At 31.6% G+C, this 23,345-nt stretch overlaps 3 protein-coding genes across 3 annotated transcripts; 1 reads left to right on the top strand and 2 right to left on the bottom strand.

Moving 5' to 3' along the window:
• The first annotated feature begins 1,651 nt into the window (after positions 1-1,651).
• Positions 1,652-4,607, top strand: LOC114374813 (probable serine/threonine-protein kinase At1g01540). The gene is made up of 7 exons (XM_028332511.1): positions 1,652-2,472; positions 2,550-2,654; positions 2,773-2,895; positions 2,999-3,169; positions 3,274-3,403; positions 3,488-3,697; positions 4,141-4,607. The coding sequence occupies exons 1-7, from the start codon at positions 1,874-1,876 to the stop codon at positions 4,300-4,302; spliced, it is 1,500 nt and encodes a 499-aa protein (XP_028188312.1). The 5' UTR covers positions 1,652-1,873; the 3' UTR covers positions 4,303-4,607.
• A 472-nt stretch (positions 4,608-5,079) lies between these two features.
• On the bottom strand, positions 5,080-9,373 carry LOC114374815 (PI-PLC X domain-containing protein At5g67130-like). The gene is made up of 9 exons (XM_028332512.1): positions 9,197-9,373; positions 8,956-9,033; positions 8,751-8,873; positions 8,479-8,616; positions 6,939-7,037; positions 6,533-6,836; positions 5,924-6,147; positions 5,712-5,798; positions 5,080-5,546 (listed from the first exon to the last, which is right to left on the bottom strand). The coding sequence occupies exons 1-9, from the start codon at positions 9,206-9,208 to the stop codon at positions 5,352-5,354; spliced, it is 1,260 nt and encodes a 419-aa protein (XP_028188313.1). The 5' UTR covers positions 9,209-9,373; the 3' UTR covers positions 5,080-5,351.
• An 11,751-nt stretch (positions 9,374-21,124) lies between these two features.
• LOC114376643 (putative B3 domain-containing protein At3g24850) lies at positions 21,125-23,246 on the bottom strand. The gene is made up of 3 exons (XM_028334847.1): positions 23,008-23,246; positions 22,403-22,912; positions 21,125-21,251 (listed from the first exon to the last, which is right to left on the bottom strand). Exons 1-3 carry the CDS (start codon positions 23,244-23,246, stop codon positions 21,125-21,127), a joined length of 876 nt encoding a protein of 291 aa, XP_028190648.1.
• Between the last annotated feature and the right edge of the window lie 99 nt (positions 23,247-23,345).

A 23,345-nucleotide genomic window follows, 5' to 3' on the forward strand; every position in this document is an offset into this window, starting at 1 on the left:
AAAAAGCACAGGGGCACCAAATAGGTAATTTTTTTAAGACTCAGATTTAAATTAAAATATTTAAAATACTGAAATTAAGAACCCATATTCTTTATAAAAAAAAAAAAAAGGCCGTATTTAATAGCACCAAAAGATTATTTAATTGTAGTTTTTTTTCGAGGGAATTATTTATTACTTGTGCACATTTTAGCCTGTTACCTGCACTAAATATATGTAAGTTGAGGACAGGTTATAAGAACTTGTTTAAGGTAGGATAGTCTCACACTCTCACCAAACTCGTATAGCCCATACGTGTGTTTTCTTCATTGTCATTTTTATACCAGGCTTGAATTGTAGCCATCCTAAGCATCCATATATACAAGGCAAACTAATTAATGTCGGTGGGTACGATTAAGAATTATGTCCAACCAACAACGAAGAACTTACCTAATTCAATTATAATTCCCTGATGCATATTAAATGCGTGAACTAATATATACTTTTATTGTTTTTTTTAAACATTTGAACTAATATTTTTTAAGAGAAAAGAACGCCAATTACTTCAAATTAAATATTTTGAAATTAGCAAAAAAATACCAACAGATCATTTGATTTTCTTAAACAAGATATCAGATCAACTAATCATTTAATTGATTCTTATAATTACAAAAAAAAAATATTTTAATTCTCTTAAAAAAAATTCTATCTTAACCTCTTTTAGTTGGTAGGACTCATACTAAAAGAGATTTAAAATAATATATGAAGGGATTAAAAGAAGTTTTTAAGTATAGGAATTAAAAAATTGTAATTATAAAACCATCTTAATAACTAAACTTATTAAAACAACAACGCAGTCAGCATATTTCAAATCAAGGTTGGCTTAGTTAAAAATATTTGTTTAAACTCATTTATTAAAAATATATTTTTAATAAAATAAGTAATTTTTTGTATGTTTAAATTATTTATTTGAAAGTAAACTGTTTTTCTTAAACAAAATATTTTTTAAATTTTTTTAAGAAACAAATCATATATACTTCTTAAAAACCCACCATTCAAAAAATACTAGTTTAAAAAGTATTTTTTAATTTTAAACAAATCGCCCTTAAATTGACCAGGTTCAACTTGGTTGATGGATTAATGAATTAAACACTGTATGAACACTTTGCTATAAATAATTAGTAGTATATTTTTTTGACTAGCAATACATTTGATAAAGAATCAGATTTTTGACTAGCAATCATTATTTGCACCGTTGAAATTAAAGTGCATCTATGTCTATGTGTGTTCCTAAAAAGTTAAAGCGCAGAATTAAAAGCCCCTTTCCTATTGAGTATAGAGTCCACAGACACAAAAATATTCGTTGGTACCCCAAAATGATGAATAGTGCAAATGCAATACGCGTCGCGAGGCAGGTTAGTGTAACCAAACAGAGTCCAAATTTTTCTTTAGAATACAAAAAAAAATTTAACTACTTATTCAATTGTTTAAAAAACAGTAATAGTATCGTATACTCCTATAAAAATTTCCTTTTGAACAATCTGAAAAAATCAGCAAAATAATTTGCAAGAACTAAAATTGGGTGCATAATGGTGAGAATGGAAAAAGCATATAATAGAAATTTGAAATTATTGTAACATGCTACTGGTATTAGTAATTGGTTAAGTTGAGTGAGAGAGAATTCAGAAGTTGAGAGACAAAAACGTAGCATTCTGAGAATAAAGAGCGTAGTTCCCACACAGCACACAAGAGACAGAACAGAGTGACAACACTACAATTGATTGCATCCATACTGCGTTCTCCCCGGGTCCCACCATGCCAGCTGCCACTGCTTCTTCTTCTTCTTCTTCTTGTACATTTTCTCACTCTTCTCTTTTTGTCTTCTGAAGTGGGTGGAATGAATAGCAATACCACCGGCGCTGCAGCAATGAACGACCAGCTCTCCAACACCACCTCCATCTTCGGCCTCCGCCTATGGGTGGTTCTCGGGGTGTGCGTGGGCGCCGCCATCGTCCTCATCCTCTTCCTCATCTCTGTCTGGCTCGCCTTCAAGCGCTCTTCCAAAACCAACCCTGTTTCCATCCCCGACGTCTCCAAAGAGATCCAAGAAATCAGGCTCGACACCAACCCCACTCTCCAACCCGAACCTTACCCCGAACCTGACCCCGTTCCTCCCACCGAAGAGGAAACCAACTCCCTCGGCTACCACAGAATCCAGTTCGAGATTGGGAAGAACCACCGAATCTCGTACCCGGAGCGTGCCTTGCTTCGCTCCAGCTCCAATGACCCCAGCAGCGGCGAGGTTCAGCTTCCCACCGTCATTCCCGAAGTTTCTCACTTGGGTTGGGGCCACTGGTACACTCTAAGAGACTTGGAAGACGCCACTAACGGCTTCGCACCTGAGAATGTTATCGGCGAAGGTGGATACGGAATTGTTTATCACGGTATCTTGAACGACAATACGAATGTTGCTATTAAAAATTTGCTCAATAATAGGTCTCTCACTTACTTCTCTATTTTCTTTCTTCAATATCAACCATGTTTTACCTAATAATAATAATTCATAACGCTAGGGGCCAAGCTGAGAAGGAGTTCAAGGTTGAAGTGGAAGCTATAGGACGTGTTCGCCACAAGAATTTAGTCAGGTTGCTTGGTTATTGTGCTGAAGGAGCTCATAGGTATTCTTACTTTCTTCTTTAATTATCCAAAATTGCTTCTTTTTTTTTTTTTTGTAGTATAGATATGAACTTTTGAACTGATGAGGTTTTTTTTTAATTATTATTATTCACGCTGCAGAATGCTTGTTTATGAGTACGTGGACAATGGTAATTTAGAGCAGTGGCTGCATGGGGATGTTGGGCCTTGCAGTCCTCTAACTTGGGAAATTCGAATGAACATTATTCTGGGAACGGCTAAAGGGTAAACACTTCAACACTAAACAACCAATTAATATAGTTTTTTTATTGTTCCGTTGGGAAATATGCTTTTTTTGGGGTTGTAACTGTTGTTTGCTTTTCAACAGATTAACTTATCTTCACGAGGGGTTAGAACCAAAAGTTGTTCACCGTGATATTAAATCAAGCAACATTTTGCTCAGTAAGAAGTGGAATGCGAAGGTTTCAGACTTTGGCCTCGCAAAACTCCTTGGCTCTGACAGCAGCTATATCACAACCCGTGTCATGGGTACATTTGGGTTTGTATTATCTTCCTTGTCTATTGTTGCTCCATTGCTTGCTCAAAGCATTATTGGTCATGACGGGTTTCCATCAATTCCCTTAATTGTTCTTCTTTTGGCAGATATGTTGCTCCTGAATACGCGAGTACTGGCATGTTGAATGAACGGAGTGATGTTTATAGTTTTGGAATTCTTATTATGGAACTAATTACAGGAAGGAATCCGGTTGATTATAGTCGGCCTCCAGAAGAGGTTAGTTTGATCTATTTCGGTGTTGTGAAACTCCTTTTCATTGCAATTTTTCACTTGTAACTGAAAACTCAACAAAATTTTCAGGTGAATTTGGTAGACTGGCTCAAGAAGATGGTTAGCAACAGAAATCCAGAGGGGGTGCTTGATCCCAAGCTTCCTGAGAAACCAACTTCAAGAGCACTAAAACGAGCTCTTCTTGTAGCTTTACGCTGCACTGATCCTAATGCACAAAAGCGGCCTAAAATGGGGCATGTGATACACATGCTTGAAGCTGAAGATTCCCCTTACAAAGAGGTAACAATAATTTCTGCTGAAGTTAATTTCAACCTCAGAGTAGGGCTAATTAATGCATAGTGAGGTATGCATATCATGTGTTTGTTCTTTAATTAACTGGGAGTATAAATTAAGATGTGAAGTTAAAAGGAAACATATTTAAAGTTCAATAAAGACTAAATAAAAAGCCATCCCTTATTCTTCACTTTAAATTACCATATTATGAAATTTCTATTTGCGGCCTAAAATGGAGTTCTGCATCAAATTTAGTTTCTACTTGTGTATCATAGTTTATATGTGAACTCTTCGTATGAATGCATATTTAAACAAGAACATCATGTTTATAAATATTTTGATTGTGTTGAAGGTATTTATATTCATTTATGCTATAGTAACCTCTGTGTTTGATCTATACCTCAACCGTAGATGTTCTCACTATGGAGCTGCTTGATTTTTACTTACAGGATCGCAGAGCTAAAAGGGATGCAGGACATTCACCTAATGATAGAGTAGGGGATGGGTTGAAAGAGGAGGTAACTGTGTCTGTGTCAGTTGATGATGGTAAGCTTGAAAATGGGATGTGTGCCAATGAGACAAGATCGAACCCTCAAATAGAAAAGCAATAAATTTGGATAGCTGTCTCTTTAATGGCCAAAAAAATTGTGGCTCCCTTTACAACCTGTCATTTCTGAAGGCCAAACAATTTGCATCCATCGGACATAACATACTTGATACTTTGCTCTGCATTGTTTGCGCCTTCTATACATGAGTCTATACTCTCATAAACCCACACATCGAGATTTCCCGTATTCTGTCTGTCCCGTCTAATAAGGGATGATTGCAGCCACAGGTTGCTCATGTAAATTTTAGCCATATTGTTCGATTCACCCAATAAAAGATTATAATGCATCATCGTTGGATATCATGTTTTTATCTGCTTGAACACTGTTTGATCAAAACATACTGCACTGTCAACGTTGCAACGACATGCACCTAGAAAGTGGAGTTGAGGAGTACATCATATTAAAATGCTAATACCACATGCTAGTTTTTGGTTTGGTTTTGTATGGCCATAATACTGCATGCTGCTAGTTAGACACAGTACAAGTAGTTGGCATTAGATTAGATGACAAATAATTTCCCCTTCAACGTACTGGTCCTCCAGTCCCATTTTTTTGTCAAGTGGGGAACTCATGTTGCGATTTGGAGAGGCTCGGATAGTTCCATTAATGTATTCATGCTCTAGGTGGCTGGCCACTATAATTGGACTTTGTCTTGTGTAAAAGAGGAAGCCCCACCATTGCGTATTTTGGATCTCCCAAATCTTCAAACGATCTCAACTTTTATGAATTCAGGCATGAATTGCTCCCCAAATTTGAAAGTTCATTTACTGACTCGAGCAATAATGGAACTGCATTTTTTTAAGAAACAAAGTGCACAACCAACAGCTGTTATAGAAAGGAGTTCTTTCACGAGACAAGAGTTTGATAAGTTCTTTCAATCATTAAACAAACCAATTCACAATACAGCCATAAAGTGCGCCGTGTGATGAAAAATGACTCGGATTCCATACAATACACGGAATCAAATTGGCCCAACCATCTAAACTCTATGTTTACAACATACATGCATACATATTTTCAATGATTATAAACTCCCCCAAACTAATGACACTCTATAACCATGCCAAGAAAGTCGTCGTAGCCAAAATTCCAACAACCGATTGCATCAACTTGGCCGTTCTACCAATATAAGCATTGTTTGTGTGATTGTTATTTTGGGTCTGCTGGTTTCCGGTGGAGGGGGTTTCTGTAGCAGGTGGAGGTGGAGAAATGGGAGGGACATCACATGTGCCAGACTTAGCGTTTTCCTGTATGTACATTGCCACAATTTATTCATTCTACATTTCGTAATATAAGTTCAAATTCTTTACCTTACAGTGGTAAAAACGCAGTAGTAAGTAGTAATCATGGTATTTCTACTCAAAAGAAAAAAGAAAAAGTAGTTACAATGCATAAGGTGGGAGAAACCAAACCTTGCAATAGGCAATGTTGTCACACCCGCAAGTGAGATGACCATTTGCTTCATCAACGGCTAGTGGTGCTCCTCCGCCATCACTCCTCTATAAAACATCATTAATATCATCAATAGTTATAGATTATGAACTTTTTTTTTGGCTAAGTTGAGAGTAATGAATAATTAACACAATGAACGAGTGGTTTGATAAAAGTTTAGACAAGTAACTACCTGGTAATAATCAACAGCAATGAAATTGGCCCAACGGTTGCCGGCTGCTTCGTGACAAGTCTTCATCATGTCAAGTAGTGGAGCCGAATTGTCAGCGCAGGCCTGAGATCGATTTGGAGCAGAATGAAAGTAGTTGACCAGAACCAATGATCTAGACTTTGTGTTCATTGCGGGTGATTCTGCACGGCTTGGACAAGAACCAGCTTTCATGCCATCATCTCCATCTGAAATTACCACTCACAATCATGATTAGTTATCACCATTCTAAAATATAATACTACCATTTGCTCTTCTTTTTTTTTTTGGAAAAAAAAAAAAGAGAGAAAGGTTGTATCACTTTTTCCCCTAAAAAATTCTTTATAACAAAGAAATCATAAAAAATACTTTTTGATAAGCTAATTTTAAGATATTGATGATTTGCACAAAATCTTAACTTTAAACCTTATTGTCATCATTATTGTTCAACTAAATCTTAAACCCAACAAAACAGTAACATTAAGAAACAGTTTTTAACTTCAAATAATAATAAAAAGGAAAAGAAATTATAGAAATATTCAAAAAGTTTGAACTCAAATACAAGTAAAACATTTTTCCAAGGAGGGAACTGACATTGGTTTTCTACTACGTATGTCCACTGATAAGCAATGCCCTCAGAAGCTTCCTTGGCTGATTTGGAAGTGAAGACGACTAGGCGCTGATTCTTCTGAACCATGTCATCGACGGTTGGCCAATCTTCACCATTCTTGGGCATGCGAGACACTGGGAACATGTACTTGCTCAGCCCTGAATCTCTCAAGACCTTTGTTAGGCCCTGAGGAGCTGTGACATAGTCCTCAATGAAGATCGTGATAATTTCTGATGGATTTCCATCTAGAAATGTCCGCATGTCTTTAAGCACGTTTATGGCAGGTTGCTGCAAAATGATATAGACATTTGAAAGTTACACCACAACAAAATATTTGGACCAATTTGTGTCGCATTCAAGAAACTAGAAAGCAGGGCCACACGCACTTACAAATGCAGTGAAGTTGAAACATTTGCTTTGGAAGGAGTGGCACAACCAGATGTCGTTTTGAAAATCATACATATCCAACATAAATCCTCTAACTCCGTTCTGTAATACAAAATAAAGCGTAAAGGGGTCGATCTCAATACACTGAATAAAATTAAAGCACTCATAATCGTATATTAATACTGTCTTTGATCCTATTTATAAGAATACTTCTTATAAATAAAACCGAAATATATATGAATAATATTGTATTACAATTTTATAATTTATAATATAAGGACTTCATTTTTTTAATAATACACCCCCCATTTTAATTTCTTAAAGAAACATGACTAGAGTCAGATTTTGCGAATGACCACCCGGGTGCAAAATTGGGATTCACAGATTGTTTTCTTTAAATCATCAAGATGTTTATCCTTCAAATTAAATGAGTGAATTATTTAAATGGATTATATTATGTTTAAATGTGATTAATTCATTCATCACATCAGCAACTCAACTTAAAATGTAGTAATTGTTTGGTTTAAAAATTGCCAATAAATATTATGCCAAACTTCGCAATAAAAATCCCCCCCACCCCCCCCAAACAAGACTTTTTCTTTATTTAAAAAAAAAGTCAAAAGACAGCTACTTCATGCTTGAATTATTAGGCAGTTAGTATATGATTCACACTGACCATCGATGTTTTCCTAAAGAAAAGGGGAACTTGTTCAAAAGTTATAAAAGTAATTCTCTGACTCTGTTTCTGATGAAAAAAAATATATACGATTTAATAAAATATAACCTATAAAAAATAAAAAAATATACAATTAAGATTAATATAAATACACATTTCAATCACATTTAAAATTTAGTTGCACGCATCTCAACGTCGTTAGAATCTCAATTGAGTGACAGTGATGTAGTAGTATTTCCTAAATGGGGAAACCAAGTTTGACAAGACCAATTCCCAAATAAGCTCTATGTATTAGTAATGGTTATTCCGGTGCAATGCGTGGCTGTAAAACTAGTACTACCTTGTAATTGAATCATCTTTGCAAATTGCAACAACCCCTTTTGAAACCAATTTTGTTTGTTTGATCTTTAAAGGAAGGAAGAAAAAAAAAACAATAGAAAAGTTACAAGTTTTTTTAAAAAAATAGAATCTCTAAAAATGAATTAAAAATATTTTTTGCATGAAACGTCCTACAATTAACTTTTTATAAAAAAATTATTAATATAATTTATTGCTTTTTTAGCAGTGTTTTTAAATAAATATTTTAAATTATTTTCTTAATTAGAATAATTGAATTCGTTTCTTAATCAGTATTGTTAATTTACTATCGATGCCCTTTGAAATTTGCGAGCATAATCTTAGTTGTCCTTGCGATATATTCCTAGTTCCTAATTTACTAGTAATAAATCAATATCAGTTCAGTTCCAACCTTTATGAATTCTTTCTAGCAAACAGCAAATCTCTATTTCCTGTTTCTTTTAATTTAATCCATGGTTAAACATTATTATACCCTATGATAAAAAAAATAAAAAGGGAAGAGAATCTTACTTTGAGTTGTTCATCAACTTTGTCTTCTTGGTTCATAGGGGCCACAATGACAGACCCGGTGGCCGATCTCGCCCCCGCCAGAGCATAAGAGTTATGAGTCGTCAGCCATGAATACCGGTTAAACGCTAAGCCTTTCACCTGATCAACAAAATCCCAAAATCCAAAACAATTCAACATTAATTCGAAATACTAGTATATTTAGACAGAGAAATTCAAGTGATTAATTTATTTTATAAGAAAAAATGAATAAGAAATTGGGATAAGGAACAAACCTTGGAGGTGGGGCTCAAAGGTTGTGTCCGCGAACATCTTGGTCGGGTATTTCCATTGGCAGGACATGTTTGGCAGCTGAGTCCAGCGTCGCATTTGTTGTCTGACCCACAATTTTCTCCGATCTGCTACCTCGGACTCAGTCAGAATTATTTTTTTTTAGAAATTCTAATATTCAAAACTAAAAAAAAATTATTAGAAAATGACCTTGGAAGCGGACGAAGAGGTGAACAGACAAACAGCGATTAGCAGCAGGTGCGTTGGTAAGTTACGGATGCGAATGCTCTGCAGAAAATGAAACATCGATCATATGGATTTTCAAGATGTATAAAAATAAAATTAAAAAAAAAAAAAAAGGATTCAGAAAGGCGTGACATGAAGAACAACATTTAATGCGGATATAAATGTAACATAGCTGACTAGCTGGCAAGGAATGGAACTTTGTTACCTTGGGCTTCATTTGCGGTTCCGGTTTGAGAGGGTCTGGTTCTCAGATTCTGTTCTGTATGTGTTTTTGCAGATAAGGGGAAAGTTCTTTCTAACAATAAAAGGACAACAAATTTGGTGAGGATTGGGAACTACACTGACATCACATAACAACTGATTAGGTATCGTACTACTTCTTGTCTTACTATTTCTGTTCTGTGCTACCTTTATGCATTTTTTTTTTAATTTTTTCTTTTACTGTTTTTGGAGATTATTAAAAGTTGAATATTATTTTTCAAAAATTAGATTTGAAAGTTGAAACACGCTTATAAACAATTTCTTTGCTAAATTAAGAGATGTTGAAAATAATAATCAAGACGGTGATCTGACTGTAGTTGTTTTGAAAGATTAATTAGAGAAGGGGTCAACAATTGATTAGCAAATTAGCAAAATTTTAAAAGACTAAGAGTATGTTTGGTTTGACTAATATCAATTTTATAATTTTATTTTCTGTTCTTAAGATCATAGTAACTTCGAAGTAGGTAAGAGAAGTTTTTAATTCAACATAAATTAATTTAAAAATCATAAAATATTATTATTTATATGTTTCTTTATAATACCCTTATATTTTATATGACAGATTATATTATATTTGTTGAACATTCATATTTTTTTAAGATTTCATTTATTTCGGTAGCTAAAAATTTATTTCTTAAGACTTCCTTATTTGTACTTTTTAATTTAGATATATTTGTGTATTTATATTAATTTTAATTTTTTACAATAAATACGAGTTTATATATTTATTTAATTTTAATTTATTTATATGTATATCAAAAAATAATAAATTATAATAACAAATAAGTATTCAAAGACTTAAAGGTCTATTTTAATAATTTTACTTTCAAAATCAATTATGACTAAAAGTATCTAAATATCATTCTTTTTAAAAATTAATTTTTTAATATATATTATCCAAACAAAAATCATCTTATTTCAAAATCAATTATATAAAATCACGTTAATCTAAAATTACTTTAATTTAAAATTAATTTTATGAAGACTCGTCCACGCACTAAACTTTTACAATATTAGGTAGTCTAAATAATTTGATTTCTACATCTAAAATTTTACGAAAAACTACTCAGATCCATTCATAGTAACCAAGTCTTATTCGTACCTTTGATTATCAAATACCATGGGTGACTTATTACATTCTTAATAAAATAATCTCCTACTAACAAAATTGATGATAAGATTAATTCCGCCACATGGTATTTAAAATAGGATTTAATTCTTGTAAAAAAAGAGGATTTAATTTAAATACATTGGCAACAAAAAAAAATTACCCTAGTCATCCAGTTATTAATGTTTGTGTTCGATAAGATTGTTTATTGTTGCAATATTTATTTTAAAAATCATACTTAAAAATAAATTCTAATTGGTTGGTAATGTGATAAATTATACACTAATCATGCATTAAAAAAATCCTTAAATTTTCCCTTCCCCGTCTTTAAAAAAAAAATTTCATCATTATCAAAAAAATAAATCAATAATTTGAATTTTATGAATGGCACATTGATATAATAGTATTTTAGCATGTGTATTGTATTAGATAAACATTTTTTATATAAATTTTTATAATTAAAAATTTAATAAATAAATACCTTTAAGTATATCAATTATGTTTTACATTTATGATATAAAAAATAAATTGAAATATATAATCAATTTTAATTATTGATAACTTCTTAAAAGGCTATTGAGATTCATTTTCAAAAATAGTAATAAAAGAAGTAGATTGAACACAATAGATTATTAAGAAAATCAAATATATAAATAGAGATAAAAAAATGTAGTTTGAGATAATAGGAAGAGAGAGATATAAATTGATATAAAAAATATTAGCATAAAAAGTCAATAATGATTTTATAGGTGAAACTCTGATTTTAATTTGGAGAACAACACAAAATGTTAACATTTAAAAAACTACATCTAAATTTTGTCTGAAAGTATTTTAGACTTAATTAAATCTTTAAATCTTTTAATTTGGATTATGTGATTTTAGTTCTCATATTTTTTTAAAATTAATTAAGTTTTTTTTAAGTTAATCAAGTTTGATCCCCTTTAAACTCTCTTTTAATCAAAATCCTTAAATTTATCCCTTCTACTTAAAATAAATTAAATCAATAATTTTGTTTAAATTCTCGATAAAAAAAATAAATTTTATTTAAAATAAAAATATTAGATTTTTATTTTCAAATCCTAGTATTACATGTGTAAAATCCTTTAAATATTACCTAAATTTTACAAAATTTCCAATTTTTATTTTTTAAGTAACTTCATATGTTAAATTAATCACAAAATCCAAAATATATAAATAAAAAAATATTTTAAAAGTTTTGAATAAAAATAAGAACGTATCTATTAAACTTACTTGATTTTAAAAATAAATAAATTTAATTGGTTTTAAAAATATTAAGAGAAGAAAATTACACAAGATTAAAACTAAAGAAACTAAAAGTAAATTTAAATAGTTATTTTGCTAGTAATTATTTAAGAAAATAATATCAAATACATTTTATTTTGAGATATTAAATACGGTTAATTATTAATTACTTAATGATTTGATTTTTAATTCATTAATTATTAACGTCAAACTTCAAAGCCACACGTTAACAAAAAAACAAATCTAGTGAATAGGAAGTGTAGTTTGATATAAAATGCATTAACAATTGCGTGTCTCACGGATGAGAGGTCTCTAGAGTTCAACAACTAAATGCACGGACACGGAGTTCCCCATCTCATCGTGTGTTTTTATTTTTTTATTAACAAAACAACCATAGTCACATTTAAGTCTATCATCTTTTTCTAAAAGTCTATTAAAGATCAAATATAAATTCTTTCTCACAAACTGTTATCAATTGAATTATATTTATTAATTTCATGTATTTTTATTTGATTTGATTACATTTATAACTTTTTTTTTATTTTACTGCATAAATAAACATTTTTCAAAGTGAAAGGGCATGATATGTCGATATCTAAAGCAAAGGATAGACAAATAGATATATTATTATTACTATTAAATTGGAAGGGATGTCTCCGTTCAATTTAGGCCACTTCATTTGCTTAATGGAAACGAAAAGGTTATAATTTCAAACTTTGCTCTCGCTATTGTTCAATATTCAAATTTCTGAATAGGCATGTGACTTCATCATCAAGGAGGCAATGGAGAATATTTTAACACTTTTAAGTGAAGCGATAATAGTTCAAAGCATGCTTATCTCATAATGCCTTCCCTTTCAAGTTAATAAAAATAACTAAAAAGAAAGAAAGGATAGAATATGCCTTCAGCTCTAGCCTTTAATTTCAATTTATCAAATACTTTCGACTTTGACACATGTTTGATCAAGTGAATGCCAAAGGTTCTGATAAATTGAATTAGATTACTGGAATTTATATAATACCACGAGTCCAATTATGAAAAAAAGGATGCAAAATTGTTATGAAACAATAATTAATGTTAACATTCGAAGATACTAGGAAGTTCTAATCTCTAATTTATCATGCTACCACTATTAAACATAAATACGAGTTAAAATACATAGCGTCACAAACATAAAAATACATTTAAGATAAGTTCTGATACCAAATAAGTGGATTTAAACTTTAAGTCAATCCTATAAAATTGGTCTAAGGTGAGGATTACTTCCCAATTATATAATTTATTTTGGTATTATCTTTATATCTTTATTTGATATAGGACTTTAACATGATATATTTTTTCTCATAATTATCCGTCATGTGAGATCTGGGTGTGATCACATTTTTATTAAAAGAAAAAATTACAATTCTCTTAAATCAAATATTGGACTATAAATTATCACATTCCGGCGAATTTTTGATTGGAAATGTATTTCATGGCATATCCATCCCTGCCTTGTTAATTTCCGGTGATTTTGGTACGAGATTGGTTGTAAATCTAAAAAAGTCATTAAAAATAAAATAGTATGAAAAATAATGTTATATTTGTATCGATGGTGTTTTTAGTCATTTGATACTCTTGCGTGGGTCTGCCATTTTGTTTGTAGTGACATTGAGGGAATGTCATCGTCACCACCAAAAATTGTAAGTCCTATTTCTATATGATAATACAGTAGAAAGTTAAGAAGAGAAATGGTACAAGAAATGATAAAAAGAATGGTTCAGGTTGAAAATAAATTGGCAAACAAACGAACCTTTCAACAAGAAAGATGATTAACAAAGAATAGTTAAGCTGACAAAAAGTCGATAAAACAATAAACAAAATAGACTGATAAGAAATAACAATTAAATTAAGGGAGCGTTTTCTATTTTTAAATGTTTGTACAGGAAACCAGGTTTCTTTTTTCTCCACTTTTTTAAACAAATATTTGAAAACAAAAAATAAATTAAAAATAAGGTCATACTTTTATAATTAAAAAATAAAACATAACATGAAAACAATAAACATAAGTACAAATAAACCCCTGAAAGTGCAAGAATGAAAATTGACAAAGAAGATTAACAAGAAAGTAAAAAATTTGTTAGTAAATTAAGTTTCTTGAAAGATAAATTGTAAGAATTAAATGGACTTCCATATCTGTCAAAAAAAAAAAAAAAAGCTGTCAAAAAATGAATTAAATGAACTTTAAAAGAGAAAGAGAAAGAAATTAAATGTGCAAGCAAAGTGAAATCATATAAATATAAGGTTAAAGTTAAACTACACGTAAATCTCAAAACTCAATTTTTAATTCTTAAACTTTTTTTCTATTAAACTTGTATTTATTTTTTAATTTGCCCGCTCGGTTTAGTTGCAGTTATAATAAAGCAATTATCTATAAACACTTAACTAGTTAAAGAGCTAATGCATTTGGAATGTGTTATAAGCATAGTTGTCATAAAACTGGTTTAACCAGAAATTGATGTCATGTCCGATCGGTTTAAACTATCAAAGTTGATGTTCAGAATGGGGCATGAAGCAACAAAACCGCTAAAAACTGGTGGTTTGGCGGTTGGACAAAAATCATATTCTTTAACTTTCTTTTGTTATATGTCATGACTTATATCACTTTTAAGAGAAAGTTTAATTTTTAACATTATAAATTTGTGTATATTATGTTATTTTTAATTTAATTTTTTTAATATATTGTATAATTTTTTTAAAAATATTTTATTAAAATCAATTTGATTTCAGTTGAACCGTTAAATCTTGAATAAATATCTTTACTGGTTTAGTCAGTAATTCAATTTTTTTTTGTTAAGAGATAGATTCAGTTATAATAACATTGGTTATAAACATAAATGAGGTAATTATGAGAGTTTTTTTTCAAGGTTACTAATGGGTTAAGTGTGGAAAGACTTATGAAATAATATTTGGATTGAATTGATATCCACATGTTAAAATCTTACAAAAGAATTCTCATAAGTGAGTAAGTTGTACTTACAACACTTTAAAAACACCAATCCCTTAACTACAAAATTAAAGAGCGGGAGTGATACAAGTGTAATAAATGTAATTGAATTTAAATTTAAATTGCATTAAACATAAAAAATAAATTATGGCAAATATAAAAAGCGATAGATGGCGAATTTCAAGTGGGTAGCCTCTTTTAATAAGTGTAATATTTTGAATGGTTTTCTGAGGTGCCCAAAATCACATTGGCCCCTTCTTCTGGTACACCTTTTTTCTATACGTTTAAATTGTGATAAATACCTTGTAAATACGTTACTAAACTACGAACCTTGTTTTCTCTGGAAGAAAATACAAGTTCCACTTCTATCCTAAAAATACATTGCAAAAGAAAAAAAAAATGAATAAGGCAAGGAAAGGTTTCCTTACTCACCCTAATAATTATGAAAAAAAGCAGGGAAAAGGACAATTTCCTAAACGGAGGGAAGGGCGAGTGCCTGGCTGCAATGTCTTCGTTCCATCTTCAGCCTTGAGTTATTTCTCTTCCTACTGCGTTTTAGAATTAGGGTATTTTGGGAATAATAATTATAAAGGGGAGTGTATAAGTAATGCAGGGAAGTGTAAATAGTAACTTCCTTGAATTTTTTAAACAAAGCCCGTTAGCCCAGTAAGAGTCCCGTCCCTCACACAATTTTCATTTTGACTTTTTTTTAATATAAATTTTCATTTTGCTTTAGAACAGATTAAAGTCTCAAAAATAAAAGAAGCAAACCATATTTTAAATATTTTCCCGCATAGATGTTCTTCACTTCTGCGTAATATAAATTTATATTCCCTATCATAATACCATTATATGCAGGCATATTGTTATGTTAAATTAATTTCGCGCATTAAATTTTAAGAGTGGATGATACTTGCTATTTTATTTTTAAATAAATTTACGTGATACAAAATAGTCTTTCTATATACACAACAGTGAAAACTAAAGATGGTAAATCTTGAAGATTTTGATGATGTCAAGAAGAATTAAGAATTTTCTTGAGAAAGGGGGAGAATGTAAATCATGCATGCTTTGATGGTGTTGAGAAGAAATCACATGTTTGTCATCATCAAAAAGGGAGAGAATGTGAATGTATGTATACATGATTTTGATGATGTCAAAAGAAGAATCAAACAAGGCTCAGAAGAATCAAACAAGGCTCATTTTACTTCAAGATTAATACAAGATTGTTTCAACAAACAAAGTCTTGATTCAAGATTTCTTCAAGATCAAGCCTTGCCTCAAAATGAAAGGTTTCAAGTCATTCAAGACACATGTAATCGATTACCAATACATGTAATCGATTACCAATGGTTTGAAAGTGTGTAATCGATTACACATCATATGTAATCGATTACCAGAGACTCTGAACGTTGAGAATTCAAATTTTAAATGAAGGGTCACAACTGTTCAAGAAAAACAACTGTGTAATCGATTACAGATTCTGTAATCGATTACCAGAGAGGATTTTCAAGGAATATCGCCAACAGTCATATCTTTTCATTAGATTTGTGAATGGCCATCAAAGGCCTATAAATAGGTGACTTGGACACGAATTTTATGCAGAGAGTTTTGCTTGACAAAAATGTCTTATCCTCTCAAAAGACAATGAGAGAGATTCCAAAAGAACTTCATTGTCAAATGCTCTCTCAAGAAATCCTTGATCAAACACTTGCAAAATCTATAAGGATTCTTACATGATCTTCATTGTAATATTCTTCTCTTGAAGAGAGAATTCTTCTTCCATTCTTCTTATTCAATGAGATTGGTTAAGAGACTGTAAGTCTCTTGTTGTAAAGGATTCCTGAACACAAGGGATGTGTTGTCCCTGTGTGGTTCAGACTTTGTAATGGATTTTACAAAGATAGTGGAAATCTCAAGTGGGTTGCTTGAGTACTGGACGTAGGCACGGGTTGTGGCCGAACCAGTATAAAACTGTGTTTGCATTCTCTCTTCCCTTATCTCATTTATGTTATTGCAATCAATTTTGCCTTGCATGTTTATAAAACATTATTAAATTGATTATTGTTGCTTCTTCTGCATTCTAAGCCTATCCCTCTTAAGATTATTGAGGCCACAAGGTCTAACAAAGATATTAACATATATTTAAACAGTTTATATGTTCAAATATATTATGTTCTTCTAGTTTATATAAACATGACTTAATAAAAAAAGATCTATCTCATCCCTTGTGACGGGGATACCTTCTCAATACAGTATAACCAATTAAGTTACATGCTGCTAATTATTAATCTTGATTCTTGTATTTAAGTTTCTCTGCAAAGGGCTAAACATATCTAATGTTGTTGTGGCTGGTGGTATGGAAATCATGTCTAATGTACCCAAGTACCTGGCTGAAGCAAGTTTAATATTGCCTTTAATTTGACACTCTTCTTAAGATTGGTTCTTGTGTTAAAATAAACTAATTCAATACTACAAGTATCAAGTTTAATATTTCCTTTAATTTGACACTCTTCTTAAGATTAGTTATTGTGTTAAAATAAACTAATTCAATACTACAAGTATGTATGAAATTGTTGACTTTCTTTTTCTAATGAATCTGACTTGAAGCATTGAAGTTATGTCTTTGGTTGAACTCTTGGCTACTAGCCTACTACGGAATCCTTGGTATTTTAAAGAATGGTTCTCAGGATGATTTTGTTATGAGCAAAAGATAATGGGTCTTGAATTTGAGGTCAAGGTAACCTTCATAAACTATTAAATTCTACTGATAAGGAAATTTGCAGAGGATAATACTTGCTCATTTTATTGATCCTTCATGTATTTATAGGCTACTACGCCAGTGCAAAGGTAGAAAGGATAATCCTTAGTCACTCACAAAATAACAAAAGCAGGTAAAAAACATAATAGAAATGATAATCCACTAGTAACAAAATTTCACTAATAGTTTCTCTAATAGATTTTGTAGAGCAAGCAGCACTAAGACCTTCAAGCATAATCCTCAAGGTATGTGGGCCTCCTAATTGCCCTCTTGGGCCTGCTGTAGCTTCTTCCTATCATTCTCTGGCCCATGAAAACACCTTGTCCTCAAGGTGTTCGGTGCAGTAAAACAAGACCTAGATCCCAAATTAAAGTGGGTGTAGAAATGAGTGAGCGAATATTGTTGCGGGGATAGAGCCATTTGGCAGGGATGAGAATCGTAAAGATGGTGAAGAGGAAGGGGTGGTAGAGCCCTGTGTCCTTGACCACGGCGACGTCACTTATCAAACATTCAGTGAAAGTGAAGTAAGACAACGTGGTTCTATTACACTAGTTAGTGGCGATGATTTCGACACAATGGTGCTGCCACACCCCGACACATAAGTAGGAGGTACCAGAATCAATTTTGATAGCGGGACCGTCTCCTTTTCTAGCCATGGGCAGCAAATTCAACAAGGGGAGGTTGGTTGCGGTGTTATGTGGCTCCATCGTTAAGCGCTCCACCGGTGGTGACGAATTTGTTTTGGGTTCGGGATGGTGGGAAACTGCCATTGGAAGTAAGGCCAGCATAGAAGCGTTTGTTGGTGGGGACTGCGCAAAGGAGGAATATGAGGAGTGTTGGTTGGGTATCATGGTATTCAGTTTCAGGAGGATGACATCGAGCTTGGAGTCCATGGAAGCTTTGGTCGCGGCGAAGCGAAGTTAAGTGGCAACGAGTTTGGTCATGACGGCCTCGAGGCAATCCAAGCCAGTGGAGGAAGGTTCAACTTTCACCGTTGGAGGACAATAGGTCAAACCAATTGTTATGAGTGAAGGATGATGGGCCTTGAATTCAAGGTCAAGGTAACCTCCATAAACTATTAAATTCTACTAAAAAGTTTTATTTTATATCTTTGTTGCCACTTAAGTGATGACATAACTACTAAATATTTCAAAAGATGATTTGTGAAGGTTTAAAAAATTGTCAGTATTTATCTAAAGAGTTAAATTACAATGTATAAGGGTTTAAAAACCATCAAAATTAAAGCAATTAAAAAGGCACATGCAAAAGAGGTCACCTTTCCTTGTTGACATGGGGAGCTTTTATTAGACCATTTTGTGTCTTTGGGATTCGTATCAACAACCAACCCATCTCTCTCTTTTCCTCTCTTAGGAACCAGCCTCTGAAATTAAAAAAAAATAATTTTTAGTCTCAAAAATTTAAAAATACTTTTTTTAGTCCTTAAATTTTGACAAACTATTTTTGTTAGTCCCTAACATAATAAATTGACATTTTATGTCTATTTCTAGCATTTTGTGACACTTTTAAAATGTAAATTCAAAATATATTAGCATTTTGATATAATTAGGAAAATCAATCAATTTTTTTGCCAAACCGGTATCAACAATGTATAAAAAAAAAGTATAAAAATTGATATTTTGTATCAAAACTAGTTTTAAATAAGACTTAATTATTATTTTAATCTTTAAATTTTGAGTGTATGCTTGTTTTAGTTCCTAAAATTTAATTTTTTTTGTTCTTGGATTTTGATAAATTGTTTTTTTTTAGTCTTTAGCTGCCATAAATAAATTTCTATTTTTAATCACTTGAATTTGCATTTTAAAACTGTTATAAAGTGTTAAAAACCATCATGAAGTCCTGAAAATTGGTATAAAATGTCAAGGATTAAAAAATTATTGTCAAAATTAGGAACTAAAAAACATTTTTAAATTTTAGGGACTAAAAAATCACACTTTATAAATTTATGGGCTAAAACACTAATTATGCCCAAATATATATGTGAGGGATAAATTAAATATAAATATCTAATTTAGTTGGATAAAAAATATATTAATTATTATAAATTTTATGTGTCAAGACGAGTTAAAATTGAAAGACTCAACTTGACTTATTATAAGTTCAAACCAAATCGAGTTAAAAATAAATAATTTCAACAATGCTAGCCCAATTTCAATCATACTCACTCAAATAAGTTAATACAAATAAACTAATACAACTTAACATAAAAAAAGTAAAGAAACATTATTGAATATGAAACTATTCACTAAAGACACAACATCTTTATTCACATCATTTTTGCATAATGAAATGTGAACTATTCATAAAAGAAAAATGTGAGTTTCTCTTAAAAATATATTATTAATTATATATATTTTTATTTTTAAAAATTTAATGAGTCAATGCAGCCCACTTAATCCATCAATTTTTAGTGAAAATTGAATTCTTGATTCACTCGAGTTGGATTGACCCATTTGATCGAAGTTTCCACTTGTGGAGAACCAACCCAATCAATCTCATTGATTCACTTTAACAACTCTAATAAACTCCAGTTTCAATCGGAAAAAAAAAAGTGAACTAAACTACGAAAGAAAGAAAAATAGTGAATGATGAATTAAATCAAACATATATTTTACAGTTTGATTTATATAACACACTCATTTTCGTTATCGTTCACTGATTTCAAGTTTTCAACGACCTAAACTATGGCGCTCTCCTGGTACCTTTCTTCTTCGCAATCTCGAAGTCGGCGATCTTAATTTTGCCGTTGCCGGAAACAAAAATGTCCAGAGGCTTCACGTTGCAGTGAACGAAGCTGGTGATTAGTGAATGTGATATTAATAATAATAATAATAATTCGATTACTGAAGAAAGCGTTGGCGGTACTAAAATTGGCGGGAAGGGATGAATGCTTGTTATTTCCGGCAACGGTGGATTTCCTCATGATTGCGTTAATTTAGCATACGACTGTCCTCGTCGTTTTTTCGCCATTTTCATCGGAGTTTAATGCGTAAACACAAAAGGCGAGAGATATATAAATGTAAAAAATTGACTTATCAATCAATTCAATGCTCTTTCTAAACCAACCAATCCTATTAAAAAAAAACTTATTTCGCGCCAAATCATCAAAAAAAATCCTATTCCTACTGAATCAACATATTATAACATGAACCAACGCATGCTTAAATTACTCTGCTTGCATTTTTATTAACGAGAAAACTAAATAAATATATTTTTGAGTTTACAATAACAACAACTGTGTTTGAATCTAAGACTTCCGTACAAACCCTATGAATTGTAGATATGTTAAAGGAAAACTAAAAAAAGAAACAATTTTAATGAAATTCCCTCAACATTCAATAACATAGTCTAACCTTCACAGTTTGTTTAATAGAAGATATAGCTTGTTATCAACCTGAAAGACCAAATTTGGAGTTCTTGGTCTTCAAACTTATTAGCAGATACAATACTATTCCAATTTGTTACGAGGTTGTAGGTGTCAGTCCTTTGCATGCTCCACTTCTTCAATGGTAAAGTAAATTCTCTCAGGCATGGGTCCAACACAGTCGTCTCCACACCAACAAGTCGTCCTTTACCATTAGGACCATCTCTTACATCCATTTTAGTAATCTCAGCTTCGGTGAGAAATTCACAATTAATTTCATTTATGGGCATTGACATACGGTTGCTATTCGACTTCACGTCTGAGTAGAAGAGTCTCTTGTGCATGAGAAATTTAAGATCATAACCACTCAACTCAGACTCGATTCTTGAATTCTGCAGGCAAATCTGGTGATGGTCCGTTCTGTACCAAGATTATCCTTCTTGGTTTTTTAATCATTGCTGACGTGACTCTTTCCTCTTTAGGCATCTCATCAATTTGTCTGCAAGTACATATACACAAGAGTCATATATTTAATACATATAGAATAACATTTAAACCACATAAATAGATTGAATTACAATTTAATAAGCACCTTTTTTCCGGTCACCCTCTGATAATGTAGTTTGCTGAAATTATTTAATTGAATCAATCACAAATTGTGATTTTTTAGGACTATTAAGGATTTAACAAAAAAATATCCATCTTGATTATTTAGGATTTAACAGAAAATATCAATCACAAATTTGACAAAAAAATATTTAGTATTATTTAGGATTCAAATAATTATTTCAACTTGATTGTGATTTTTTAAAACTTTTAATAATATTGATCTCTTAATTTGTAGCGTGGAGGTCTTCTCCCGCGTATGAGTACGGGTGAAACCTTGAAAAAAAATCATTTATCTTTTATTATCTTATTTATTTACGTAAAATCCAATTTAAATCTTTTTATATTTTTAAGCAATTTAAATCCTTTTCTAATAAATACTTAGATAAGATTGAAATTTTAATATATCTTATAATTAATGAATATCAATCCATCATATCTTATGCATGTTGAGATCTAATGGACTATTTAATTAACACTTTATGAATAAAGTATTAAATAAAAGAATAATTCTATTTAATGTTGTGAAAACTTGAACAATATTTAATACTTTACTAATCTAACTAGTAGGACTAATCTAACTTTTTTAATGTTTTTTTTGTTTGTTGAATAACTTCTCTGATGTTTGATATTTCCCGCGACGGCAGGTTTCCTCATGATATTGCACTATTTTAGCGGACACCTGTTCGCGGCCGTTTTCATCGGAGTTTGATCGTAAACACATAATTCAGAGATAATCCTAACTGACTTAATTACACCAATTGATTCACGGCTTAAATTATTAGGAATTCGTTCGCAGCAAATCATTAACGCGTTTAATCAATATATGCTATTCCTATACTAAATTCACATATTGTAATATGAACCAACACATGCTTAAATTAAGCAGCTTGCCTTTTTATAAACCAGAAAACTAAAGATATATATTCTTTTTTTGTGAGTTTACAGTAACCGCAGTTGCGATTGAATCTAAGGCTTCCTACAAACCCTAAACAATGTAAAGGAAAACTAATTAAAAATGGAAAGAAATATAACGAAATTCACAGTTTGTTTAGTAGAAGATAAAGCTTGCTCCCAACCCTAAAAGACCAAATTTGGAGTTCTTGGTCTTCTTCAAACTTATTAGTAGATACGATGCTATTCCAATTTGTTACGAGGTTGTAGGTGTCAGTCCTTTGCATGCTCCACTTCTTCAATAGTAAAGTAAATTCTCTCAAGCATGGGTCCAACACAGTCACCTCCACACCAACAAGTCGTCCTTTACCATTCGGACCATCTCTTTCATCCAATTTAGTAATTTCAGCTTCGGTGAGAAATTCACACTTAATTTCATTTATGGGCATTGACATACGGTTGCTATTCGACTTCACATCTGAGCAGAAGAGTCTCTTGTGCATGAGAAATTTAAGATCATGGCCACTCAACTCAGAGACTCGATCCTTGAATTCTGCAGGCAAATCTGGTGATGGTCCGTTCTGTACCAAGATTATCCTTCTTGGTTTTTTAATCATTGCTGGTGTGACTCTTTCCTCTTTAGGCATCTCTTCAATTTGTCTGCAAGTACATACACAAGAGTCATACATTTAAACTTTAAAACATATAGAATAGCGTATAAAATAAACTAGATAAATTGGACTACAATTACACACCTTTTTCTGGTCATCCTCTGACCAGTATTGTTAGTCTTTGGCTTCGATTCAACACTTGAAAGTAGTTTGCTGAAATTCTTTAATTGAATCAACTCTTCTTCGCGATATAACTGGGGCGCATCTTTTGATATTGCCAAATGCAAAATGGAAGGCTTAAAGGGTTTGCAAGACATCTTCTCAAGCGACTTCCAATCTGTAATGCTTGCCACCAATTCCTTTAAAGTTTTCAAGTCCTTCATGGTGATGAAAGGAATAAAGCTTAAGAGTTGAAAACACGAGTCAAAGAGAAAATAGTAGTGAGACGATTGAACAGATTTTTTACGGTAAAAGTATGGGAG

Source organism: Glycine soja, chromosome 11, assembly GCF_004193775.1.
Source record: "Glycine soja cultivar W05 chromosome 11, ASM419377v2, whole genome shotgun sequence".
Lineage (NCBI taxonomy): Eukaryota > Viridiplantae > Streptophyta > Magnoliopsida > Fabales > Fabaceae > Glycine > Glycine soja.